The sequence below is a fragment of the Phaeoacremonium minimum genome (genome assembly GCF_000392275.1).
Source record: "Phaeoacremonium minimum UCRPA7 unplaced genomic scaffold PA7_03_scaffold_124, whole genome shotgun sequence".
NCBI lineage: Eukaryota > Fungi > Ascomycota > Sordariomycetes > Togniniales > Togniniaceae > Phaeoacremonium > Phaeoacremonium minimum.
This window is the reverse complement of record NW_006921031.1, coordinates 163,740-188,914: the sequence shown is the minus strand read 5'-3', so window position 1 is coordinate 188,914 and position 25,175 is coordinate 163,740. Positions and strand designations below refer to the sequence as shown.

The window sequence follows — 25,175 nt, the reverse complement described above, 5'->3', positions numbered from 1 at the left end:
AATGGCTACATCTCCCGGCGCTGGGCTTAGTATGCCTTCTGTGGCTGCAGGGTCACCCCGTACCCACGTAGTACAACCATCACGCGGACTTCCCGCCAGCCTTGTTGCTCAGCTTGGCGAGATAGAGAATCAGATAAGATCTAAGAACCCTAATCTGACCCAAGAGCAGAGTCGGCAGATCGCTATGGATAATCTCCAACGCTATCTTATGCAACGAAATGCGCAGACGGCCATGAATGCTGCGGCTGGGGCTTCGGCGCAACAGGCGGCGATGGCCAACGGCATCGCCCCCAGCACAAGCCCTCATCAATATGCGCAACTCCTACGTGCCCAACAACAAGCGCAAGCGGCGGCGGCGGCAGCAGCTCAGGGCAATAATCCACATCAGCGCCAGTCCAGCGGGAGCGCAACACCTGTGATGGGCAAGTGAGGTTTAGGCGTTTTATTTGGTTGCCTTCTGGGAGGATAGCACTGGGTTTGTAGGAGGTGTTGCGGTAGTGTCCGCTGTTTAGACCACCACGCCCCTTTAGAAGGAGTCGTGTATGTAGAAATGAAATTCTCATGAGGTTGGTCTCAACTTCAGTCCTCTTGTACCTACCTTCCTTTGATTGACGGCGTGACGCTCCTTCCTTCCCACGCGTTCTTTTGCCTTTGTTTTCTTCCCTTCCATCCCAGTCACGCGTCATCTCTCCTTCGTTGTTTGGTCATATTTCTGGTTTAAGACAAACCTGACCTTGCAAGGGCTAGAGCTTGATTGGAGGCACCTTCTCTGCTTAAGATATCCAAGGTCGTCATCACGCCCCATTTCCACTCCTATTTTCGCATCTTAGCTCAACCAGCAACTCGCGACCATCACCCTCCACGCCTGCCATTTTTTTCTGCCGTTATAGTCAGGCCTGATTATCTCCAGGCACTCCCTACTTCTCCACCTAAGCTGTCTTCCCACTTCATTTTCACCATCTCTTCTTCCATATCGTTTCCCCGTATCAACAACCTTCATACTCCGTCGCGACACACATCGCGAACCGTCTACCACGCTGGCATAAAAGTTGCTCTTCCACCATAATCCCCACGCCCATCCTCACTGGGATCATCACGCAACCTCAGCACAATCCGAGCTGGTGGGACCATGGCAACAGACAGCACCGGAACGGTGGCCCTGCCTGATCATGGCAGAGCACACCTTCTCAGTCTTCCCCCGGAGATTCGTGATAAAATCTGGAGGCTGGCTACGGCTGTGGACGGACCAATTCAACCGAGACAGATCAAATCCCGATCTAACATCTTCCGACCACGCCCCTTCTTCTGGACCCTGAAACCGCTCCAGAAACTACCACCACTGACCGTGACGATACTCGCAAGAACATGCCGCCAAATCTGGGAGGATTTGGAAGCATTTGGGAGCTTTTACAGGGTAAGGACAATGAACAAACTAATTTTGCTGTAAAAATCATTTCTCGATCTTCGCAGATTTGTGATGTTTTACTCAATAAGTCATGGGAATGCTATCACTCACACTTCTCTCAGGTCAATATTTTCGTTTTCGAGAGTGCTGAAGATCTTATCCAGTACATCGCTGCTCTGTGCCCACAGAGACGAGCGTTCATATCTGGTATTCATCTTCAAATACATCTCCACTACTGGTCGTACCGCAAGCCTTCTGTGCCGCGTCATACCGCAATTATGCTCCGTGAGTGCACGGGACTCAAGGCTTTAAGACTATTTATCTCTGTGCCTTCAAATGGCCAACCTCACTATTTTGACGAACGCATTATGCCATTGGCCATTGTACAAGCTACAGCGTGGGTGGGCCCCAACGGTGTCCTGCAGATTTTACATCCTCAAAAGATCGAGGTAGTCGACGTGCGTGTGATTGCTACACGCTGGGACATGGGCTCTTTGACGGCTGATTGCGAGTACCACGTATCCAACAAGAGTGATAATCAACCGATCTCAGATTACTTTCCACAGCAGTACGGTAGTCCGGATGGGGTAGTGCTCTTTCATCGACAGGATCCGGACTCCGCACAGCTTCACCATCTCCCTCCTTTTGAAGGACTGCGAAGCGACATTTGTGATTTGTTCGATCAAATCAAAATCAGAAGAGATGCTCACCCACAGGAAGCCACGGAGCTGACAGAAGCTCTGACTGCCACCTATTTGGATATTTGGGGAGAGGGACGTGTGAATGGCGGAACAAGGCCAGCCTTGATATCGAGTCGCACTCGAGCTCAGCTTAAAGCTGATGTCGTGGATGGCACTGTGCAACGCTCTATCTGGTCGGCCGCCACTTCGAATATCTGGAACATCAAGGAAATTACCGATGCGGCAATTGATCCTGCCAGCTCAATCTTCCAATTTGAGGTACTGCAAGACCTACCGACCGGACCTAGACGATCTTAGGTAGATCTCTACACCTTGGTAGGCGAGATTCCGACTTCCCGGGAAAAACCCGCTGTCGCTAAGGCGATTATCTGGAAAATGGTGGACTTTTATAGGAAAGTCCTCGACAACTTCGGGCAGAATATTCGCCCCTGCGACGAAATCCCCCATCCTGCAGACATCCCACTTGCTCTAAAAGAGGCACTAGGACAGAAAAAGGCCACGACGCGGGTGGGATCACTCCGGCAACTGGCCAGAGAATGGGGAGACCGAAGTCCTCGTTTCTATTCTTCGTAAGGCGAGCGACGAGGAGCCCGATACTGTGATTGTCTATTCATCGGGAGAGAAGGATTAGATATAAGGATGAGGAACAATTCGCTTTGCTGAGAGATGGATGGAGGTCTGAGGGCATACACGAGGACCAGCAGACTGGTCCCAACCATGTCGGAAGCTATAAGGATCGCAAATTGGAATCACCGTACGACATGACATTGTCTTTACTATAATGAGCAACGAAAGTGACTACGCTGATCTACTGTGAAGGGCGGGAGGGTGAACATCCTTTTCTAACCCGAATAACTGACAGTGTATTTTACGACACGGCTGTAAGGGCTGGTAATCAGCACCTTAATTTCTTTTCTTTGTCGATATCGGAAAAAGTTACAAGTCGCTAACAAAGAAGCACTCCCAAGAATCTACACGCAAAGGGAATAGTTTGACTAGTGGGTTGTGATTGCAATCGCATATTCAGGGTATCAAGCATGTTTCCGCTCAGCTATAGCAAGAGATTAATGTACAGTGTCGCGGTTAGTCTTTCAACTTAGCGCAACCACGATCTCCTCTGCTACGGCACCATCGCCGTTGATGCCTTCATCATTCTCTGATATCTGCTCTCCTCCCTTTCCTGAGTCATCCTGATTTGCCTCTCCTTCGTCAATAGCTTCCTCCTCATCAGTGTTCTGAGCAACTCCGCCCTTGAATATCACATCGATCTTGTCGTCGCTTTCGATCTTGTCAAAGAGCGCCAACTTGGATTTACTCGCCACCCGTAAAGCACGCCACGTCTTGCTTGCCTTGCCCTCGATCGCCTCAGCTTTCGTCTCGTCGTTCGTCGGCATCTCGATCTCGAAATCATCGTCCGCAATCTTCCTCTCCAAGGTTGAGAGCTCGGGCAGACTGTGCCTTTCTTCCGCTTTGAGCTTCTCTAAGACAGCCTCATCATCTCCTTCCCGAAGAAAGTCGAGCCCCAATGTGCCCATTGCCGAGGCCCGTAGCCTCTTGTGAGTTGCCATTGATCTTGCTGACTTTGTCGCGTCTGCGAACGCCTCGGGAGATACAGCTGGCATCTCGATGGGGGCGCAATTCTCAATCTTCCACCGTACCCAGTTCTTGTCTCTGCTGAGGACGGTGTCGACCATTCTGTAGAAATACTGCCCATCGCCGCCTTGTTTTAGGTAGTCGGAAATGGTCTTCTTCATATCAGCCGCCCACTTCGCATCCTCTTCACTCAGGGCTTGGTCTAGGTAAGCGACGCTCTTGTTGACGGACTTCTGAGGGATTGCTGCGAGCTTCTCCTTGGCCTTGGGTGACAAAGACAGCAGGAAGTCCATTATGATCAAGGCTTGGACTAAGACATGGCGTCTGAACGAGAGATCACTAATCTGTAGAGGTGTTAGATAGATAAGATATCATTGTAGGCTTTTCACATACCTCAAGTTCGAAGAGATCACGGCTGGTCAGGTACTTCGGGTTGAAAGCGTTGACGAGGTCCTCATCCCCGTCATCTCTCTTTCTCTTCAGACTATTGGAGGCTTTGTTATCCTGATTGCCCTCGATTGCCTTAAATGCAGTCATCGTTGCCTCTAGTCCAGACTTGAATTGAGTGAAGTGAGCAGAATCGAAGAGTTTTTTGGGTTGGTTGAAGCTTTCCTGTAGGGACCAGAAGATAGGATATAGCTCATCGGGCTCCAACGGCTTCCCTGGCTGTGATTGCTTCTGGGAGTCAAATGACACTGCCTTTTGAGACTTGTTTTGTGTATCTTCTTTCGTTCCACTGGGCTGAGGGTCCACGTCCATCTTCTCTGGGGACTCATCTTCCTCCTTCTTTGTAGGCGTCTGATCCCATGTTGTGATATTCTGGGTATGGTATTCTCCCCGCAGGTTGACAGAGCTCTTGTCGCCGAGGGGAAAGCTCTGGAATAGGAAGATGAAGACCCGACCCGCAAAGGCCGTGTCTTCTGCTCGGGATAATCGCCGAAGCAGTTCATTGCAGCTTCGAAGTATAATGAGCTTTTTCTCCGCAAAGTGCTTGGATATTATCCTCTTGCGCCGTGACTCGAGATAGTCGAAGATCTTGCGGCAGCCTGGAATTGTCTGGCTGTCAAGCAATTCCTCCACTAGCCATAGAAGAAGAGCAGGGTCGCATTGTTCTCGATCCGATAATATCGATAGAATGTCGAACAGGTTCCACACCTTGACGAATTCGGGTGAATCGATGGATAGAGTCGCCTATATATGGTGAGCTGAGCTGATTTGGGAGTGCTCGACAAGCCCGACGTACTATTAGATTACTCTGAATGCCGCGCACCGCTGTCTCAATCACCGCGAACTGCTGGTTCTTCCTATTGCCAGCGCCCTCCTTCTTCACCTCCACAGTCGTGGACGCGGCAGGCCAGCGACTGAGTACATCTTGGAGATCTGATTCCTCCAACGCCGGTTCTATGGTCGTCGTTGATTTGGCTGAAGCAGCGACAACTAGCACCTCCTCGAAATAGGATACGAAAGTCGTGACGGCTGGGACGCCGTAACTGTCCACCTCGAGAGAAGGCATCCTGTAGCTGACACGACCTAGGCGTTCAAAGCTATCGCGCGGGACGACAAGTTGCGATTCGAAGGTAATAGTCAGAGGAGAGATGAGGTTGCCATTCGCATATCTTGAGTATTTAAGTGGAAGTTCGTGTTGAGAACGGCGCTGTGGTGCGGGCGAACAATGGGTTTTGGGGTTGAATAAGAACAATAGCCCATTCAACGCAGCTTGCGTTTTCTTGACCTCTTCAGAGCGTGGGAGGCTCAACTCAGTCGGCACCACACCAATGGCAGGGGTTGCGGCGCTAATGTGCGATGAGATTGTGTGGGGTACTGTACCGTAGTGTGTCACTCTCAGCTGTTTAGTGCAAGGCCCGCCAAGGCTCCTCGCGTGAAATGCAACAATTTTTGGATCGACAAGCAGCAGCAGCCCTCTTGTCGCGTAAGGTGCCGTCGCCAAAGCCCTACCCCATTTCGGAGTCGCGACGCCCTTCTTCTACCCCGTCGCATCGACTGAGCATCGCTATCGCAATGCCGACCGCAAAGAGACTCAAGAAGAGCGGTGCAGCGGCGAAGGCGCAAGCTAGCGCCGCGCCGCCGAATGCAACAGATTCCGAAGGCGAGGCCGAATTCACACAGCTCGCGAAACAGCACTGGCTGAAGGCCACCAAGAAGAACACCAAGGTCAAGGTCAAGAACGACGTTCTGAAGAAGGAAATATGGGATGGCTTGGAGAAGGATGGCTTTCCATTCAAATCGCTGCTGTCATTAGAAAGCTTGCAAATCCTGGAGAGGTGCGCCGGATTCCCCGAATGATGCGCCGTGACCGATGTTAACTTGAAGCAGCTACCTCTGGCCGGGATACACTGAAGAGTCTTCTAACCACCATGTCTTGTTGATCGTATTGATTGCCAACGTCAAGAGACGAGAGAGACTGGAAACATGGGGTGCGTTCAATCACTCCCGTTCAGCTTCGAGGATCTCAGGCGCTGACTCGTTTGTGCACAGATATCTTCAATGATCGATCGGCCGAGTTTTCGAATTTCTTTCGCCGAGTTCTCTCAATGAGTCTAGACCACAGTTTGTCGCAATCCATCAGGACCCATATCCTGTTATTTGTGATACACGCATTTCAGAGCCTTGACTGCGCCATTGTACGGAAAGAGTGTGCGCCGCTGGTGTCCATATCGATCTGGCATAACCTCGCCACAGAACAGAAACGGGATGACAAGCTAGATCAGAATACCCATCTACGCAAGGCATGGCGGGCCGCAGCCAAGAGATATGATTCTGCGGATGATGTGACGAAAGCTCGTCTGCGCTTTGAGAGGTCATGGCTGTATACTCTTACCCTGGACTTCCTCAATTTACTCTATGCTGAGAATCCCAAGAAAGGTAAGTTGACAATAGTTCTATCAAAATATGTTGAGACTAACCACGATCAGAACAAATATCATATTGCGAGAGGTTCGTGGAGTTTCTAGTAGATTTGCAGAGCTCGTTGCCCACGAGACGTTATGTCAATACTCTGCTGCAAGATCTGCATGTTCTCTCCGCATTCGCATTGTCACCTTTGTTCAATGATGAGGACAACGGGTTGTTGCGCGACCTTTACTCCCTGCTATCTCATTACACGTATTTCACCATCGACGACCAAACAGGGGCACAGCAGAGTAAGACCGAAGCATACGACCGGCATTGCGCCAGTCTCGCGAATCTCCAGCGCACTGCCTTGAAACATTTCAAGGACAAGCTGACTGTCCTCGCTTTATCTAATTATGGATCGATCGACAAGAGGGAGGAACTAGCGAATCTTCTTGAACCTCTTGCAGACGACGAGCTTGCTCAACTTTCCGGGTATCTGGGGCTAAGAACCTCGTATCCTGAGTCGACGAGTCTTTCAGTGGACCGTAGATTCCTCATAGAGGCGCTTCTCTCTACCTTCGAGAGACGAGACACTTTCCAGGAAACCGCTCAGAAGATGAGCGTGCTACCTACTGAGGAAAGTCTCTTCGCCCCTGGTCTATTAAGAACCGACCATTACGATGGGTCTCGCCCGCTGGCGCTGCCCAAGCTCAATCTACAGTATCTGTCGGTTGGTGATTTTCTGTGGCGAGCTCTCGTGCTGTATCGATGCGAGTCATTCTATGGCATCCGGCGGGATATCGAGGACGCAATACGGCGCCTGAAACCCGAATCACGACGGCCGGGCGAGACAAATTTCTCTGCAACTGGTTCTTCAAGGATGGCTCTGCCCATCTCCAAGCCGACAATCCTAGAGGTTGTGCCAGCCTTGGTCGGGGATGACAAACCATCAGCGGTTCGCGCGGAGATCGTAATCGACGTTCGTCGGCTTAGAGACAATGTTCGTCGCGAATGGGAATCTCTCCGTCCCGATGATGTTGTTTTCCTACTTTCCATTGATGCTACCAAGTGCAAGAACTCCACCAACGGTGGCAGCCCTCTTCCAGAGGCACAAAGACTAGGTTTGGTTTCTGTGCGAACTGCTGAAATTGTTCAAATTTTGGATGATAAAGGCAAGCCCGTCAGGGATTCAAACGCCTACTTTGATGGACAGGGCCGAAATGCTACGAGACGATTACAAGTCAAACTGGATTCGAGCACATTCAAAGAAGATGCGGACAGGGTTGCGTCAGGCAAGCCTGACGTGTACGACGGTATTAATGTCATTCTGCGGAGAAGTGGTAGAGAGAATAACTTCAAGCCGGTGTTAGATTCCATCAGGAGCTTGGCACTATCAGATGTGCCCCTAGCATCCTGGCTACACGAAGTGTTCCTGGGCTATGGCGATCCAGCTGGTGCGACTTATAAGCAGTTGCCCAACCGACTTAAGAGGGTGGATTTCCGTGATACCTTCTTGGATTGGCAACACCTCATCGAAAGCCTTCCTGGAAAGATTATTGAGCCAAGCGACGATGCGTCTGGTAGCTTCGGTCCACCGTATGTATTGGAAACTGCAGATCGCCCAGCTGAAGAGACATCTTCCAAGCCTTCAAAGAAGAGGAGAAGGGATGCAGAGCCAGCGCTTCTCGCAGAGGTAGAGACATTGAAGGTCTCAACATACAAGCCACCAAACAACGGCCCATACCCTGTCGACGCTCCTAGACTTAACAACATTCGCTTCACTCCTGCTCAAATTGAAGCCATTACATCTGGAACACAGCCTGGACTGACGGTCATTGTCGGGCCGCCAGGAACGGGTAAAACTGATGTTGCCACACAAATCATCAACAACATCTATCATAACTTCCCTGAGCAGAGAACATTGCTTATTGCGCACAGCAACCAAGCTCTCAATCAGCTGTTTGCAAAGATCATTGCTCTAGATATTGACGAACGGCACCTGCTCCGCCTCGGCCATGGAGAGGAAGACCTGGACACTGAAGCCAACTTCAGTAAACATGGTCGTGTTGAGTCTTTCCTGGAGAATCGGGATCGTTACCTCCAGGAAGTTACCCGCCTTGCAGCTAGTATTGGTGCTCCTGGTGCACACGGCAACTCGGCGGAAACCGCAGGATACTTCAATTCTGTATACATTGGGCCAGCCTGGGCCAAATTCAGTGAGATTGCGAGATCAGAGGATGCGTCTGCTGCTAAGATTGTGGAGGCTTTTCCCTTCAAGTACTATTTCGCAGACGCTCCGCAGCCCCTTTTCCCACCAGAAGCCGATCGAGAGACCGTTCAGGATATTGCGGAGGGTTGCTACCGTCACATATCCAGAATATTCTCGGAACTAGCTGATGCACTCCCATTCGAAATTCTACGACGTGATCGAGATAAGGCCAATTACTTGCTCACGAACGAAGCTCGTATCATTGCCATGACCTCAACACATGCAGCAATGAGACGGGGCGAAATCGCCTCCTTGGGATTCCACTATGACAACGTGGTCATGGAAGAGGCCGCTCAGATCACAGAAATTGAGAATTTCATCCCTCTGGCCATGCAAAAACCTAAGGATGGACAGATGGCTCTGCAAAGGGTAGTTCTTTGTGGTGATCACTTCCAGAACTCACCCGTAATCCAGAGCCTTGCTTTCCGGCATTTCGCGAACCTCGAGCAGTCTCTATTTTCCAGGCTAGTACGGCTTGGAGTACCAACGATTACCCTTGACCAACAAGGGCGGTCCCGTCCCTCAATTGCGCAGCTGTATGCATGGCGATACAACAGCCTGGGCAACCTGCCACACGTTGAGTCTAGTAAGGAGTATTTGACTGCCAATGCTGGATTCAAGTACGACTATCAGTTCATCAATGTGCCAGACTATAAAGGCAAGGGCGAAACTGAGCCTACACCCCACTTCATCCAGAATCTCGGCGAAGCCGAGTATGCCGTGGCCATCTACCAGTACATGCGTCTGCTTGGATACCCGTCCTCAAAGATTAGCATACTTACGACATACGCTGGCCAGAGAGCTCTCGTAAAGGATGTACTGGCTCATCGATGTGCGAAGAACCCGATATTCGGTCTGCCTAAGATTGTTACGACAGTGGATAAATATCAGGGCGAGCAAAATGACTGTATGTGATCTAGCACTCGTTTCCTGCTTCAATTGACTTACCTTCTCCAGATATTATACTTTCGTTGACTCGGACATCAAAGGTAGGCTACCTTCGCGATATTCGACGTCTCACAGTCGCCCTGTCGCGTGCTCGTCTTGGGCTTTACATCTTGGGCCGGCGCGATATCTTTGAGGCGTGTTACGAGCTTCGAGAAGCCTTCTCCCTGCTATTCCAGCGGCCTGATAAGCTGATGCTCGCTACCGGTGAGATGTGGCCATCAGAACGCATTCTTGCCGATGAGATTGATAGCGAGGTTCCGGGAGAAGCTGCTATGGATGGCGTGGAGCACTTGGGTCAGTTTGTCTTTGAGATGACGAACACAAAGATCAGTCAACTGCGAGCAGAACGTGGTCTTCCAGAGGAAGCGCCAATTGTGCAGCAGATAGAGCCGGCTGAGGGCGATGACGTTGAGGATGGGCTAGAGGCGATTGATGAGGAGATCGAAAGCGACCACGAGGAGCTTGTTCGGGGCTTTGAAGCCGAAGAAGACGAGTAACGGCAAATTGGTTTGATCTGTGATCTGTAAATAGCAAGGCGTCTGGTATGGTCATACAAAAAGATAGAAGAACAACGGATGATCAAGTTAAAGAGCATGAATTTGTAACAAGGCGCCGGAATAGGGGTTGGGATCTGTTTTAGTAAGGGCATCCTTGGCAGCCGCAATGCCGTCTTGGCCAAGGCATGCAGGGACGCCCCCACCACCGGTTCCCCGGATGCTTATCGATAAGTGCGGGACGCCGGCGCTGTAGGCATCACTACCTATACTTTATCCTTACTTGTCGCCACCGACCAACCGCTGCTTTTCACGGTGCATTCCAGTTGCCTTTTCATTGTACAAAGATAGAGACTTGGTTGGTAGGAGGTCATCACTTGTCAAGTCTACGATGGAGGCGTGCTGCACCTGCGCAACTCTGCTCTCCAGCGTCACGCGCGCCTCTGAGAACGAGAAGCCGTTGCCCGATGATAGACGTTTAGCATGCTGCACAAGAGTAATATGCGGACCGTGTATACATGTGAGTCTTCCACTCTCGGAGCATCGTTGGAGCAGAAGCTGACTATGCGTTGCAGAATAACTCTCGCTTTGCGTTCTACTGCCCATACTGCCAGATAACCAGCGCTCCTACGACTCTCCCGCAAGGTCTTAGGGAACCTCCGTCGTACAATGCTGCTACGAGCTCCGCATACCCCGAGCCGCCGCCTCCATATAACCCTGTTTCAATTTCACTTCGAGATACCCAGCCTGTGGATGACGAGAAAGCCGCGCTGGCGGCAGAGGAGAAGTCACCGGCGGATGATATCCTGCATTTCCTAAACCATGAGCATGATACGATACCCTCACTGTCGCTAAGATACGGTGTTCCGGCCCAAGTGCTGCGGCAGACGAACAAGCTGCCCAGCGACCACCTACTCATAGCGCGGAAGACAATCTTGATACCCGGGGAATGGTACAAAGGCGGCGTTAGCTTGTCTCCAAGGCCAGTAGAGGGCGAAGAGGAAGAGCTCCGCAAGAGCAAGGTTCGACGATGGATGGTCGGATGCAAGAACGCAAACTACGATGTTGCGGTGCTCTACCTAGAGCAAGCGGATTATGACCTTGCCGCGGCGATGGAGGCTTATTTTGAAGACGAGGCCTGGGAGAAGGACCATCCGCTCGAAGCAGGAAGGCGACGAGGCAACGGTGTTGGTACAGGAGGGACTTGGGCCGCTCAGGCTGCTTTTCTCAAAAGACAGGGGCCGTCATGATGAGACACAGACAAATTCCCGACGCATGCAGGACCTTTCGGTCATCATTAGACTTTCATTGGTTCATTCCTGGTCTACCTTTGCATCAAGCCATTCAACCTTATACCTCCCGCGCCACCACTAAGACAAGGCGATATTTTGGAAATCCGCCTCAAAACGCCAACGCCGCCGCCCGTCGGTCGGCCCAGTACTATACATCTGAAGCGGGTATACACGAGGACGCTACAAACAGAACCTTCCCTGAGGGTCATAAGAAACTAGAAAGCGGAGCGGGTACGGATGTCCTGTTTGGTGTTAGTCAGTTCTTGTATATGTATGGGGAAGGATTATATACTTACCGAGATCTTTCGTTCAATTTCTCGGACTGAACGATCTAGCTCGCCGGCGATCATCTGTTTCTTGTCGCTAGGAAGGAGGGTAAACCTCTCACAGAGGTCACCATCGATCACCCCCTTGACAGGCGTATAGTATCCTCGGTACATTAGGTGATCTCGGCCAGCCAGGGGGGAATCTTCTGACCGCATGTGCTGCTCCAAGCTCTGGAAGAAATCGACGTCTTCTCTGCTGACAAATGGGATAAGAGCACCAATGGTGCCCTGGATACCACTCCATAGCAGGACTTCCTGTCCACCAACTACCAAATTACATTTTGTGATGCTTGTTGGAACGTCTTGCGTGTAAAAGTGGGCCATGAGGTTCAAGCGATTCGGTGCACCATGTAGGTATTCACGGGCGTGAAGCAGGTGGACTTCAGAGCCAGGCTCGTCTGCTTCCACACTGGTCTTCTCTGGTGCTCGCAGGATCCAGACATTGCCGAACTTATCACCTCCCGCTGTAGATTCATAGTCGATCATAGCCGTGCATGTAGTCCATCGGGCGATCGTATCGTCCACGAACGGCAACAGCTTGTTTGACTCGTATTTGTAAACCACATACGTTACGCCTTGCTGAACATCTCCGACAACAATCCTGTTGCCATAAGCTTGCAGTGAAACAATCAGCTGTGGTGCAACATCTGCTTGAGCTTTTCTGAGAAGCTGCCTTAGACCCAAGTCGTAGACTCGGAGTGTCTTTCCGATACCAGCGAGCAATTTGCCCTGGAAAGGTAGCATAGCCATCGGCGGCTCCTCGATTTTTGTTTTATGAATAAATTCGAGATCTCGCCCATTGTCATGGAAACGGTAGACATGGATATAGCCCTCGCTAAATTGACGAGGGTTGAGCACCATATCCTTGCCGGTTCCGACGATGAGAAAGCTTTCACCATCTTGACTTGCAAAGGAGACGACAGCTGCACTAACTGCCGCCTCATTCTCTTCTAGATCTACCCTCTGAAGAACGGTAGAATCCTCGCTAGCTGGGTCAACAACGCTGATACAAGATGCCCATCGGCCTCGACCACGTGGATAACCAAACTCTTCAGGAGGGAGAACCTTGGCGTCGCCATTGACTGCACCAGGATCTGAGAGCAACTTTTGTCTGAGCTCTGGCGCAAGGGTATTGTTGTCTGCTTCAATAGTATAGAAGTATGGCTGATCCGGGTGCTTCACGAGTCGCCTGGGTGTGTAAGTAAGAGGAATAGATTTCTGAATCAAATTCTCCGCTAAATTCTCAATAGAGAAAATCCTAGATAATGTCAGTTCACTGATCTGGACTTGTCTGATGGAAGATATGAAGCAAATGTTCAAAGTGTCTCAGAAGGAACAATTGGCATCAATAATGATTGATACAAATGGCCTCATAGCCAAACATGGCGTAGGTATCCCTTTTATCATCATGTAGAGGAATTGTGGAAGGAGCGCGGGAAGAGAAGGCCGTACCTTAGATAATTGGCATGTATTCCAACCATGCCTTCCTCACACTGCTCGCTGCTGAAGTTCCAGCCCCATTCTAATTCTGCATAGCTCAAAGGTGTCATGACAAATCCCTTAGTTAGGGGATCAGCATAGCCCAACCAAGGCCTCGAGCTCAGCGCTAAGACGCAAGTCCGACGTTGAACCGAGACTTGGAATAGCTTCACAGCCCTCGGACCCAGAAACTTTTGGCGGGTGTCTGTGAGTTCCCCTGAGATTTCATCCAAGACGGTCCGTAGATAAACCCCGGAATGCAAACCGATATGTAGATAGAGCGTGGAACCGCCCATTGACGAATCCTCCATTGCCATGATTGACAAGGAAGACGGGGCGGCGGTTAGAGCTTGTACAGACTTATTCTCTAGAGTTGATTCAGGATCAAGACTCAGGATTCGCACCGTTCGGTCATCACAACCAACAGCTAAGAATGAGCTCCTGAGACGACCTTCTGGAACTTCACCCAAGCTCAGGCATGTGACAGTTCCGAACATTTCTTTCTTCTCGTCATATTCAGCTAATGAACCATCCGTGTCCATCTCGAAATAGACAATTTCTCCTGAGCTGAGGGCGATCGCAACTTGACGCTCGTTTGTGGCAGCAGCAACAATTGATCGATGTTGCGGTGCAGCCCATTCATTTACACGGCCGTGACGAATGTGGCGAATGCCTTTGGGATGAACTTGGATTAGGCCATCGTCTCCTAGTTGCTGAACTGCAAGTGTTGGTACAGAAGTGAGGAAGCCAGTATCACTGACTTCTTCAACTGTCTCTCCAATGCTCAAAACGAGTGTTCCATTCGTGAATGATAGTACAATATACGCATCATACTGATCGTCCCGCTGCAATTTGGTAGTCCATACAGCTGAAGGAGTACCGGGCAGTTCTGAAGCCACGATCTCGTTCGCTTCAAGCCCGTGCTTCAGTGTACGGAACGTGCTCCGGGCTCCATTTCCGCAGACGGCGTAGATTTGCGGTGCATCCTCATCCGTGAGATTCGCAACTTTACAGTCTATTAGAGGATTCATCGAGTCGATACTTTCCACAAGAGCGAGGTTCTCTGCAGGCCTCGGATAGAAATATACTGGCTCGTAGAAGGCTCTAGGATCGGTTGGAAATTCATCGCTCCTAAATTCGAGTTCCTCATCGTCATCGCCCAACTTCTCGAATTGGTAAAATTGGTGGTTACCAAATTCACTAGCGACGAAGAGGAAACCGCTCTTCAAGATGCACAGGCTAGACGCCACCGGGATAGTGTCGAAGTACTTAATCTTCAATCGCTTCACCTCGCCCGTTGGGTTCCCATCTGCATCTTCGACCATGTCAATTGTTACTTTGAAAAGGTCACCATCCTCGGTTTGAAGAAGGAAGAAGAACGCGCCCGCACTGCCCTTTAGTTTGTGCATAACTCCCGCAACTATATTTCTCTTGCGTTGCGGATCTTCCGTAGCGCCGCGTCGTCGTGGAATAGGCACACGGAAGGCCTCTTGATTAGAATGCCGATACGTCACATTCTCCTCGCCGCAAACGAGGACTCCGCTCGGGCCATCATTGCCTCCGGGGACTTGGAAAAGTAACGATGATGTTGGGTCCACCGGTTCTGACCACTTGCGCACCACATGATTGAGACCTAAATCAAGCTCGTAATACACAAGCTGTGTCTCGATCTCTTGATAGGCTTCACCGGAGGGATCCTGGTCTGCGTCTGTGTAATCTGTCTCGAGGGCAGCAAAAACTGGGTTCGCATAGCCAACATCAAGAGCTACCATGGAGAACACGAGAACGCCTGGCTTATGCGCTTCTAGGGGAGATGATATCGTTAACTCCGCCTGCGAGTTGCGATTCAAGACATAGACAAGTTTGTTCTTCTCGGTAGCCGCAATAAGACAGGCTCTGCCCTTCGGATCCGCTGCCAGAAATTGGCCGGGAACGACTCGGCGTACTCCAGACTTTCCAAATGTCTCAAGATGTATCCGTGAAAACCGATTTTGCGCCGGCAAATATTCGATGATGGCGATCCTGCCTGAGTCCGTCGCAAGGATGATATAGTCTATAGCAACGTTTTAGCAAAGATCTTGACAGATAATTCAATTTCCACAATCACATTCGAAGAGCCGCGGGTTGAGGAGCGCTTCAGGCAAGACCTGACATCCCGTCTTCGAATCACTAAGTGACTATAGCAATTGGTGGGGTTGAGGTGACTTACCCTTGTTACTTCCAGCTAGCCGGAAGGATGAAATAGCTCTAATAATGCCGAAGATATCGTGAGACACCAAGGTAATGACCTTGCCCTGTGTTGGATCAGGTCTAAGTAGAGACAGCCGAGAGCCTGAAGCCGTGATGATCTGTTGTTCTTTGGTGCCGGAGAACTGGCCGAGGATAGCCTGGCCGATAGTCGTCGGGGGCTGGATTGTCAGGGAATAGAGGAACATGTTTGAAGTTGCCGCCATCTTCGCTCAACCCTGCGCAGTAAGCCTGCGCGGCTCTCCTTGTGTCCTGTTCCGTTTGTGGTTGAAGGGAGGCGCTCTATCGACTGCCTACTAAAGAGCTTGCGTTCAAAGGATGGAGCTTTGGTCGCGAAATAAAATTTAAGCTGTCAAGTCAACAGTCGGCGTGCACCGCCACCTATGAAGTCCGTAATACGTAGGCTAGCGCCAAGTTTCTCAATTACGCCACTTTTTCATGTGTGGCTTGACAGCGAATTTTGTAAGCTCATCTGCCAAGTGAGATCTAGGGTCTTTCAATACGGATTCTCAGACCACCTGTGTATTCGACGAACATTCGTCACCATGGCTTTGTCTATGGACACAGCAGCCCGCAAGGCAATGCATTCTATATGCAGCCATTGTGCGCGCCCAGCATTGAGGCAATTGACCTCTCGTGCAGCTCCGATACTTTCCAGAGCAGTTGTGGCTGGCGGTGCTCGCTCGGTACATTCTGGGCAGACACGGAGAGCTACTCGGCAGGAGCTGCTTGGTACCAAGTCTAATACTAAAAGCAGGCTATCTTCGAGCTTTGCACAGGCGGAGATTACGAAGACCAGTGACGCTGGAAGTGCGCGGCCAACAGAGAACGCCGCTAGGAAGCCTATCTTGAAAGCCGACGACCTTTTCCACTCCTACACGAACTCGCCGATTCCCGAGATTAGGCAGCGTGCGGCATTCATGAGACAACATGCTCACTGTCCGCATCCAGATCATAGACCAGTCAGGCTATCCGAGAGTGGTGAGCCTCTCCGACAAGAGTCTGGACAGCAACCTCCCGCCCACGTTGATTTCGAGTGCCCTGATTGCGGAATACCTGTATACTGTAGCAAGGAGCATTGGATGGCAGACTACGAGGCCCATCTGGAGGTGTGCGATACACTAAAGCAGATTAATGAGGACGATCATGACCTACGGTCCGGTCGATTCTTCCCGGAGTTCGAATACGCGGGACCACAGATGGAAGAAGCAGTAGTCAATATGACCAACTGGGATACGCTCCTGTATACTCGCAATTTCGAGGCGATAAATTCCGACCGAAGCATGCGTCAGGCTACAAGGCTTCTGACTTACCCGGTCACAATCGGCAGCATCCTGCATGAGCTTAGTCCTTATGGCATTCGTAAGGGTGAGCGGCTCACTGTGGAGGGATTGAAGAGTTTCAGTGGTATGTCATAGTTTTCAAGGACTACTTAAACAAGATACTGACCATAAAGCTTTACGATACACTCTCCATCCGCCCAAGACGGGAGGTGGTGAAGGTGTAAAGGGCTTAAGACCAGAAGCTCCGCCCGTGCGAATCTTCATCCTAGGCGCTCGTGCAGAGTCTTCTCTTCCACGAGATGTCTGGGTTCAACTTGCGCACCTGTTCCCGCGTGCCAAATTCCACCTGATCTTTATTGGCCCTGAGAGCATGGCGAACAGAGATGATGAGTTTCCTCTTCCTCCCCGAACCCATTCCAATCCATTTGGGGCCGTTGTCGAGGATCGCGTATGGCCCACCATGAAGATCAGCACTATTGTTGATTACTACCATACACTGCACAAGACAGGCTACTTCTACCCCTATGATCCCTACTTTGACTGCTTTATGCTTTTCCACCCTGGTCTTGGTCACCCTGCCAGCTCGCATGAGTGGGAAGAGACTATACCTCTTCTTCTTGAGACGAAGGCACCTGTTCTTGTTACCGGCTACACGCAGTTCGATATGGAGCGAGATATTGAGTGGGTCCGCAAGAAGGCAGCTGGCGAATTCGATCTTCTCATGGAGCCCGGCGAGAACATCTTCCGGAGTCTACGCTGGGATTTGAATGATCTCGACCCCCAGGACATCAGTTGTGGTAATTGGGGCGTCTGGGCTTTCCGTGGAAAGAGGTATGCATTAGGACCACTTTGATGATCATGTTCTCTTAACTTACGATCATTGCAGGTACGAAGCGACGCAGAAGGAAGTTCTGCAATTATAGTCAAGGCACCGTTACATGGAATAAAGCATAGCGTCTTTGACGAAGCCAATGTGTCATATATTGTATCAATACATGTACAGAAATCGCCCGTCTACTAGATATCCCCAGTCGAGGATCACGGGAAAGAAGCTCATTTAAATCCTATCAAATCCCTGTGGACTTTCAAGCCCTTTATTACTTCTCACCATGCCCTGTGTAGCACTCCGCTTATTTGATATATTATGGTTGCCGCCTGATGTCACACCTTTCGGGAAGTTTACGGAGCCGGGACTGTGCGGCTCCGTTTGCATGCGGCCCAGGATCGTCGGGCTCTGCATCGGCAGCCGCTTTTAAGTTTAGTCGGATCGGCACGGGCCTTTGCTTCCGACTTCCCATGTCAACCATGTCAAGAAAGGCGATTCCCCGGATTGCCTTGGAGGCTGGCCTGCCAAGCACCCCAGCCCTTGCTCAGGACAGTCAGAAAACTAGAAAGCCTGTTAGATCCATGGTCACAGGCACTGCTGAGTTTCTATCATGACAATTTTCAAATCTAACCTGGCCTGCTCGGAGGCTCAGAATAAACTACGATTCAGTGGCGTGCCACGCGACACATTTTCATTACCTCAGAAGGTTTGGCTGATGCACCTGAGTTATGCCCAGTCTCCCTCTGACTTATGCTCCGTTCTTTGCTTATGCAAGATATTGTCCGTTTGTTCGACCATGATGGGCAGGCTGTTGACGCTAGCAGGGAGCCTGCATATGCAAAGGCAAGCATAGAGCACCTACTTGGTACCTTGGATGCGGATTGTTGCATAGACTCAACTAAACTAGATGTACTCAAGAGACGAATGTTCTCGAGTGACTGGGATGTAAATGGTAGACGGGCCACGATGTCCTGTTGAAGAATGATCAGGCTGTCCAAATCAACGAAGCCCAGGTAGGTGGTCATTTTAGGTTGTAACAATGCGACGATGCGCCAAGGCATGAATCGTCATATATTGAGTAATAGATTATCTCACCATTAATAATTATAAAGAGGACTCTCCTTTAGCAGGAGTTGTATCTTTAAAGGTAGGTTTTCGGTATGTTGTTGTGGTGGTTAGGAGATGTGCTGGCAACCTAGTACCTATCTCGGTAACCCTCACCGCCTGCCGCTTACGTGCAAGATGGCTGAACCGATAAGTCGCGATAACGCAACCACTTGTTAAGCGGCTGAAAGATAGTCAATCTGCCAACTCACTCCTCCCCTAATCCCTCTCACGTCCACCACGCAACCTCAACAACCTCACATCGACCACCGGCGCACCGCACCTGGCTCTCGCTATCACTGTCTCGAGAAATGACGAGCCAAACATATTTCTTCGAGAAGCGGTCATGACACAGAATGCGCCGCCGCGCGTGCCGACCCCGCGGCTCAAGGTGCCCCCGACATCAACCACCACCCATGCAGAACCCGTGACCGCTTTTGGCTCCCGCCTTCCCGCTCCTCCTTCGCGATCACAGACACCGGCCGTAGCTTCTGATTCTGGGGTCTCTAATGCAGCACGGCGGGCTGGACGTCCCGTGTCGTCTGACTTCTTGTCTGACAAGGCGACTTCGTTGCTGATTCGCCGGGTGCTGTGTCCACAACAGGATAGGGGGAGGGCCACGCCGGCGCCTATAGACGAGCTACTGCCGCCCCTAACTAGCCGGAACGATGTCGACTTGCAGCTCTACGCCATCATCGCAATCATCATAAGAGACTTTGTGCAGAACTGGTACAACAAGATCACGCCTGATGAGACATTCGTCGCCGAGATTGTCCAGATCATCGCTCATTGCACCCGTGCCCTCGAGCAGAGATTGAGGAAGGTGGACCTGGAGGCATTGGTCTTTGACGAGTTGCCTGATCTATTGGACAAGCATGTCCAGGGTCAGTCATCGAATCGCATCCTACAACAGAGGAAATTTACTGACAGCTGCCTCAATAGTATATCGCGCAGCCCACAAGGGCACCATCAGACCACCAATCGAGGCGAACCCTCGCGAGATCTACCATTCACTATTCCCACTGCCCCCTCTTTCTCCAGTTCCAAGCCCGGACCGTCCCACTAGTGTCATCGAGCAGGTGGAAAACGAGGCCGCCTATCGTCAGCTCTTGGTCCAAGGCGTTCTAGCTGTTCTCCTTCCGACGGAGGACCTGGAAAATGGCCCCCTGACAGCTTTGGTTGGTCAGATATTTTCAGAGATGATTATCGGGGGCGTGGTCGCTAAGAAGGCTTCGGAGCCATGGATGATCTTGGAGGGCCTCTCAATCCTGGCAAGGGTTATTCAACGACCCAGAAGCGAGACAACCGACGAAAGTGGAAGCTTGCAGGTGCCTCCCGAGAACGCGAAGAAGTCGTTCTCGATTCAAGGACTGTTCTGGGCCATCGTACAATGGGGCTTTGCCCTGCTCACCATTTTCAAGCTGTTCATTACCACAGTGGCTATGTCAAGGTCTCTCCCGAAACGGGCTGATAACGGTCTCCTCGAGAAGGAGAAGTTGACTCGTCACACGGCCGACTCGCAGTCACAAAATCCTCCGTTTTCAACTGAGGAGCCAGTCAAAATACCCATCCTGGCATTCAGACTCTGGCCCACCATATCGAATTTGCTCGAAATGGATCTCCGCATGCCGTGGCTTTGCGGCACCTTGTCAATGCTGCAATGGATTGCTATCACAGGTCCCGGCAATGTTGCTGGAGTGGATGGAGTCATTGATAGGTAGGATCACTGAGTTTCCTTGGTTCTAGCTCTTTCTGCATTGCCACCCAGTCACACCGCATGCACGTCGAGTCACTGGACCTCATTTGGTCCCATTCATCTCTAAGATCAGGCACATTTTGCAAGTGCACATGGCAGGCCTGTGGCATCCAGTACAACATCACAGGCAAGTTGCCTGGGGAGAAGATTGGCTCAATGATATAATAGCCGGCTTGGGAGGGTAGAGAATGGGTGTGCCAGGAACCAGCTACGCCAGTGTCAACTCGTAGCGAGAGTTACGGGTGAGAAAGAGGCCTGTCGTGGAACACACCATGGAGGGTCTCTGCGGCCAATTCGGCAGCCACAACCCCTACCACACTGCTCTGGGGCCTGCATCAAGAGCTCCGGCCGCTGTGGACGTTGTGGCCAATGGCTGCATGTTTCTGCAGTGCATTCGTCCGATTGCACGATAGGCGTCGTGGGGCTTGCCTGGTCGGCCAGCAGCAAGCCTTATTTACGCGCCCAGGTCAGGGCTTGCAAGGGTCGGGCCACTGAGCTACGCCATCTCATTAAATCTCACTAATACTAATCCACGAGGTCCTTTCCTTTCGCTTCGTACCGCCCCACCGCGTCCCGTCCGCGGCGCACAAGCATCGACATCCGCCAGGTTTGCTTCAAGCCCTCAACTCAAACGACAGCGACCACGACCGACCTCTGCGAACTTCGGACGGGCCTTGGCAGTCAGTCTAGGACCGAGACGGACATCTCTCATACCCAACACCTGGCAGGGTGATAGATCGCATTTACTACATTCAACAACGGCTGCAACCTTCCCATGCTGGATTGGGCAGACCAAGTCGCCGTCCCCTTCAGGCTGCTTGCTTGCTTGTCTTAGCACGATTGTCATATAGCTCGCCAGATTTCGTTCGAGCGCCAAAGAGCTACATTCTGTACCACAGTCATCAAAGGGGTGGGGACGTCGGGCTTGAACGACTTGCACGAGCATCCTAGCAGCCGCCAGGGATAGCTCACACCTCCTTCACAGACTTCACACACTCCCCCGTTTAACGCGGAGGAAATCACTGAAGACGGGCAAGAGATAGTTCTCGACCCTAGCTGCTCTTGATTTGATCGACAGGCCAGACCTCCTCCACACCATCTTACCCTGTCCCCCGCACTGCACCGAAAGCCCTGGCCTTCCTGTGCCTCCGGCAAAGCCTCAGGTCTGTCAGGCCAGGGCTTTCATGGCGTTCTCATTTCACAAGGTTTATGCCGCATCATCCGTTGCAATAATCGATAGTCGTGGTTGCAGAAGTCTTGTCAATCATTTTACGTATCCTTTCCGAGGCCTAAGCCCGTTTTGTGCCAGGCTTGCCTCACTGTTTCATTCCATCTGATCTTTCCCTACCTCATTCCCGTCGAAGCTTGGACCCCCACGCATGAAGAACAGGAAACGAGAGGGAGGTGAACAGAAACAGCTGACATCCTTGAAATAGACTCCTTTCCCATGCTATTCACAAGCATGTCCTCGATCCGGCGCAGCTCCCCCACCTACTTCGCTCGCTGCGAGGCGCCTTGTTCCCCAACAATGCGATGGGCTCGCCGACCTTGGTGGCTCCCACATCCGACGAGGAGCTGCTGGCGCTGAGACGCAGGTGCGCTAACGCCCTTTGGGCGCTGGTCCCGAAAGGTGTGGGCAGGCTGTACTTTGGCGGTGGTGGCGCTTGGCAGCTGCGGTCCAGGTCGTCGAGCTCTCCTCCCCCGCGGACCGGTCCGAGGAACGGCCATGACGAACAGGCTCAGCGGTTGCAGGGCCGCGAAGGACGCTACTACGACGATTCCGATGTTGACAGGCGGTCAGCACCCGTTAGTAATAAGAACTCTGATATGACCAGTGCCGAAAAGGCAGGGAACCCTGGGGACCAGCAGGAGGCGCGCATCCTTTCCGAAATCGAAACCGGTGTCCTCGACGTCTTCAGCGACGTCTACTGCAATAAGCACCTCATGTATAGCGTCCTCGAGCTCGTCATAGTGCGACTGATGCCAGAGCTAGCAGACAAAGGCGTTGTCGACCTTTGGGGGGAGCGGCTGAGTTAGTCAGCAAACACGTTCTGCTTGCCTTTTCTCTGTACCTACATAGTTTAGCGTAGCGTTTAGAATACACCCCCAGGATACCCGTAATGCGGGCCGTAATTCAGGTCGTCTCAAACACAGTGTTGCATTTGCTACGCGCCACACTTCACGTTGGGCATGAATGGGTTTATGTGGGACAGAGAGAGGTTTTGATCAAAGGGGCTTTCTCCCAAAATGCAGATGGCCGCCCAGGGATTATTCGATACTAGTGTAGTGTAGCTCGACGTCAGGAGACGAGACTCGACTCTTCCACGCGAGACGGGGCGGCAACGACTCCTCGCCCCCGTCTCGGCCTTCCCCCCTCCCTCATCTCAGCATGCCTGTGTGTTTCGTTCTCCCCTTTCTGCCGCGCGCAGGAGAACGGTATTTCGCGCCACCCAGCAGCCCAGACCGCACCACATGTTCTGTCTGTTCCTGGCCCAAGGCTCGCGGGGTGCGTTTGCGGCAGCCACTCCTTTTCCCAGAGTTGATATCCCAATTAATGGCTCCCTCCATCTCCTCCCATAGTGTTATGCCTCCCTTTCAGCCCATCGAATTGAGAGAGAGAACAAACTTAGATCAAAAAAAAGAAGAATATCCCGAAAACATCTCCCATGGACATCATTCCGTTGTGGAAGATGTCCCCCTGGTTTCGAACTGCGGTCTCCCCTAGAAAAGGAGCCTCAATGTGTGCCCAGACCCGATATCATGATCCTGTCCACCACAATACAATGCCAGTAAAAAAGGGAAAAATAGGAGAAGAAACTAATACACAAGTGCTTAAAAACGCGTGAAACGAGGAAAAGCGTCGGATAAAATCGTTCGTCGAGTAGGGAACGCGGCGAATGAGAAAATAAATAAAACTCGAGTTATGGGATGTCGGGGTCTTTTGTCGCGTGAGCGTAGGGTTTCTTCCTTGACTGGATAGGTAGATGTGACAATCCTGAGAAATTCGAAGTTCGGGCAGCTTTGAATGGGGTATATAGATCGAAGAGCAAATGTAGCGGTAATGTATGTATGTGTGTATGTAAGTAAGTAGCGGTCATGTGGTCGAACCTATCATCGTCGGTTTGTCAGAACGACGTCTTTACCCCCTCGCATGTGTAATATATATATGAATCCCTCTTGCAACCCGGGAGAGCTGCAAGTTCGTCGTGAGACTGGTCGAGGGGCAAGGGCACCTTGTATCGTTCGGAAAGCCAGGAGAATCCGTAGCAAGGCAAAAGTAGTCGTCGTGAGACGTAGAAACTCGTGTAGTCCGGTTTGTTTTCCCCCCTCTGGAGGACCGCCTAAAGTCAGACGCCGTATTCGACCAAGTCAAGCACTTCCATTGCCAAGGTCGTTGCTGTTGTTGTCGTAACACTCCAAAGTCGTCACTCCCAACGCGACTCCCAATGCTGTGGTGGTAAGAAGGAAAATTTGTGGAAATCGCACACCAGATAGAAACGCCAGTGCATACAGAAATATCCATGGAAAAATTAGATGGAAAGATGATCCTCCCTCTGAGCAAAATGCCCAGACCGCTGTGTCGTTAGGCACTGTCAAGTCGTATTTGTATCCACTATTCGAGCCAGAAGCGTCTTGGACTGTATTCTTCTAGGAAGACATCGCCGATTCCACTTTCACCATGGAACCAGAAGGCGCATTTCCCATCTCGGAGTCGCCTTCAGGGATGCGAGATAAGCCTCCGATGCCTTTTGCAGCCTGGTGTTGATGCAGCCTGAGCTTCTCCGTAAGCCTAACAACAGCCAAGTACTCGTTCTGGTCAAAGAATCCATTTGGTGCTCCATTTGCAATGAACGAAAGGAGCGTGTCCGCTGCCCTTCGGGCGTCCTCCTGAGTAGGAGACGTGGGAGATGAGCCAACAGAGCTGAGGACAGCACTTCCTGTCACAGGAGTCCCGGTCTGCCTTCCAGTCAAACTGCTGTTGCTGCCACTGTGGTGCAACTGGTGCTGCGGCGAGGAGATAGTATTATCGATCCCGAACGACGGTTGCGGAAGCTCATGAGCTGGCGACTCCAGGGCCGAGGATGGAGCCGTTGCCGAAACATGGTACTTCGGAGTCAGAGGCTCAGTTGACTGCTGCTGGTTCATGTACTCCAGGTCCAACGTCGGAAAGGTCTGGCTTCTCGGCCGCTGAAAATTAGAAGCTGCTCCTCCAGGAGGAATTTGGCCGCTGCGATCAGAAGACAAGAAACCTCCAACGTTGGGATCCGGCGAGAAAGTGAACTGTCCACTGGGGCTTAAAGCACTGCCCGAAAAAGATGATGCGGCAGTGTCAGTAAAAGCACTTGACAAAGACGTAGTGCTCTGCGAGCCTGCGTGCTTGTAAGCGCTCCCGTCAGCGGTGAAGTCCATCAACCCTTCCAGGCGCTCCTTGTCCTCATTAGCAGACAAGGGTGAAGGAGAAGGGTGCTGAGATGGTGAGGCCGGCGAAATCGCACTCGAAGGCTGAGAGGATGTCAGTTGCGGCGAACCCGTAGACAGGTTGTCCGGGATGTTCGTCTCCGAGGCTCTACGCATCAACCTCCCGGGTCCGATGCCATT

The 25,175-nt window shown here is 51.5% G+C and overlaps 5 protein-coding genes across 5 annotated transcripts; 3 read left to right on the top strand and 2 right to left on the bottom strand.

The window, feature by feature from the left end:
- Window positions 1–3,197: 3,197 nt before the first annotated feature.
- On the bottom strand, window positions 3,198–5,212 carry UCRPA7_1671 (putative guanylate kinase protein; the record flags this gene model as incomplete). Its single annotated transcript, XM_007914250.1, has 3 exons — window positions 3,198–4,043; window positions 4,093–4,890; window positions 4,943–5,212. 3 exons carry the CDS (start codon window positions 5,210–5,212, stop codon window positions 3,198–3,200), a joined length of 1,914 nt encoding a protein of 637 aa, XP_007912441.1.
- A 506-nt stretch (window positions 5,213–5,718) lies between these two features.
- UCRPA7_1670 (putative intron-binding protein aquarius protein) lies at window positions 5,719–10,266 on the top strand (the record flags this gene model as incomplete). The annotated part of the gene is made up of 4 exons (XM_007914249.1): window positions 5,719–5,981; window positions 6,326–6,582; window positions 6,633–9,728; window positions 9,779–10,266. 4 exons carry the CDS (start codon window positions 5,719–5,721, stop codon window positions 10,264–10,266), a joined length of 4,104 nt encoding a protein of 1,367 aa, XP_007912440.1.
- Window positions 10,267–11,770: 1,504 nt separating this feature from the next.
- On the bottom strand, window positions 11,771–15,813 carry UCRPA7_1669 (putative pre-mrna-splicing factor rse-1 protein; the record flags this gene model as incomplete). The annotated part of the gene is made up of 5 exons (XM_007914248.1): window positions 11,771–11,797; window positions 11,852–13,139; window positions 13,334–13,440; window positions 13,846–15,413; window positions 15,570–15,813. 5 exons carry the CDS (start codon window positions 15,811–15,813, stop codon window positions 11,771–11,773), a joined length of 3,234 nt encoding a protein of 1,077 aa, XP_007912439.1.
- Window positions 15,814–16,689: 876 nt separating this feature from the next.
- On the top strand, window positions 16,690–17,813 carry UCRPA7_1668 (putative mrna processing protein; the record flags this gene model as incomplete). Its single annotated transcript, XM_007914247.1, has 3 exons — window positions 16,690–17,014; window positions 17,064–17,721; window positions 17,777–17,813. The coding sequence occupies 3 exons, from the start codon at window positions 16,690–16,692 to the stop codon at window positions 17,811–17,813; spliced, it is 1,020 nt and encodes a 339-aa protein (XP_007912438.1).
- Window positions 17,814–19,176: 1,363 nt separating this feature from the next.
- On the top strand, window positions 19,177–20,541 carry UCRPA7_1667 (putative pxa domain-containing protein; the record flags this gene model as incomplete). The annotated part of the gene is made up of 3 exons (XM_007914246.1): window positions 19,177–19,211; window positions 19,481–19,704; window positions 19,763–20,541. 3 exons carry the CDS (start codon window positions 19,177–19,179, stop codon window positions 20,539–20,541), a joined length of 1,038 nt encoding a protein of 345 aa, XP_007912437.1.
- Window positions 20,542–25,175: the final 4,634 nt, after the last annotated feature.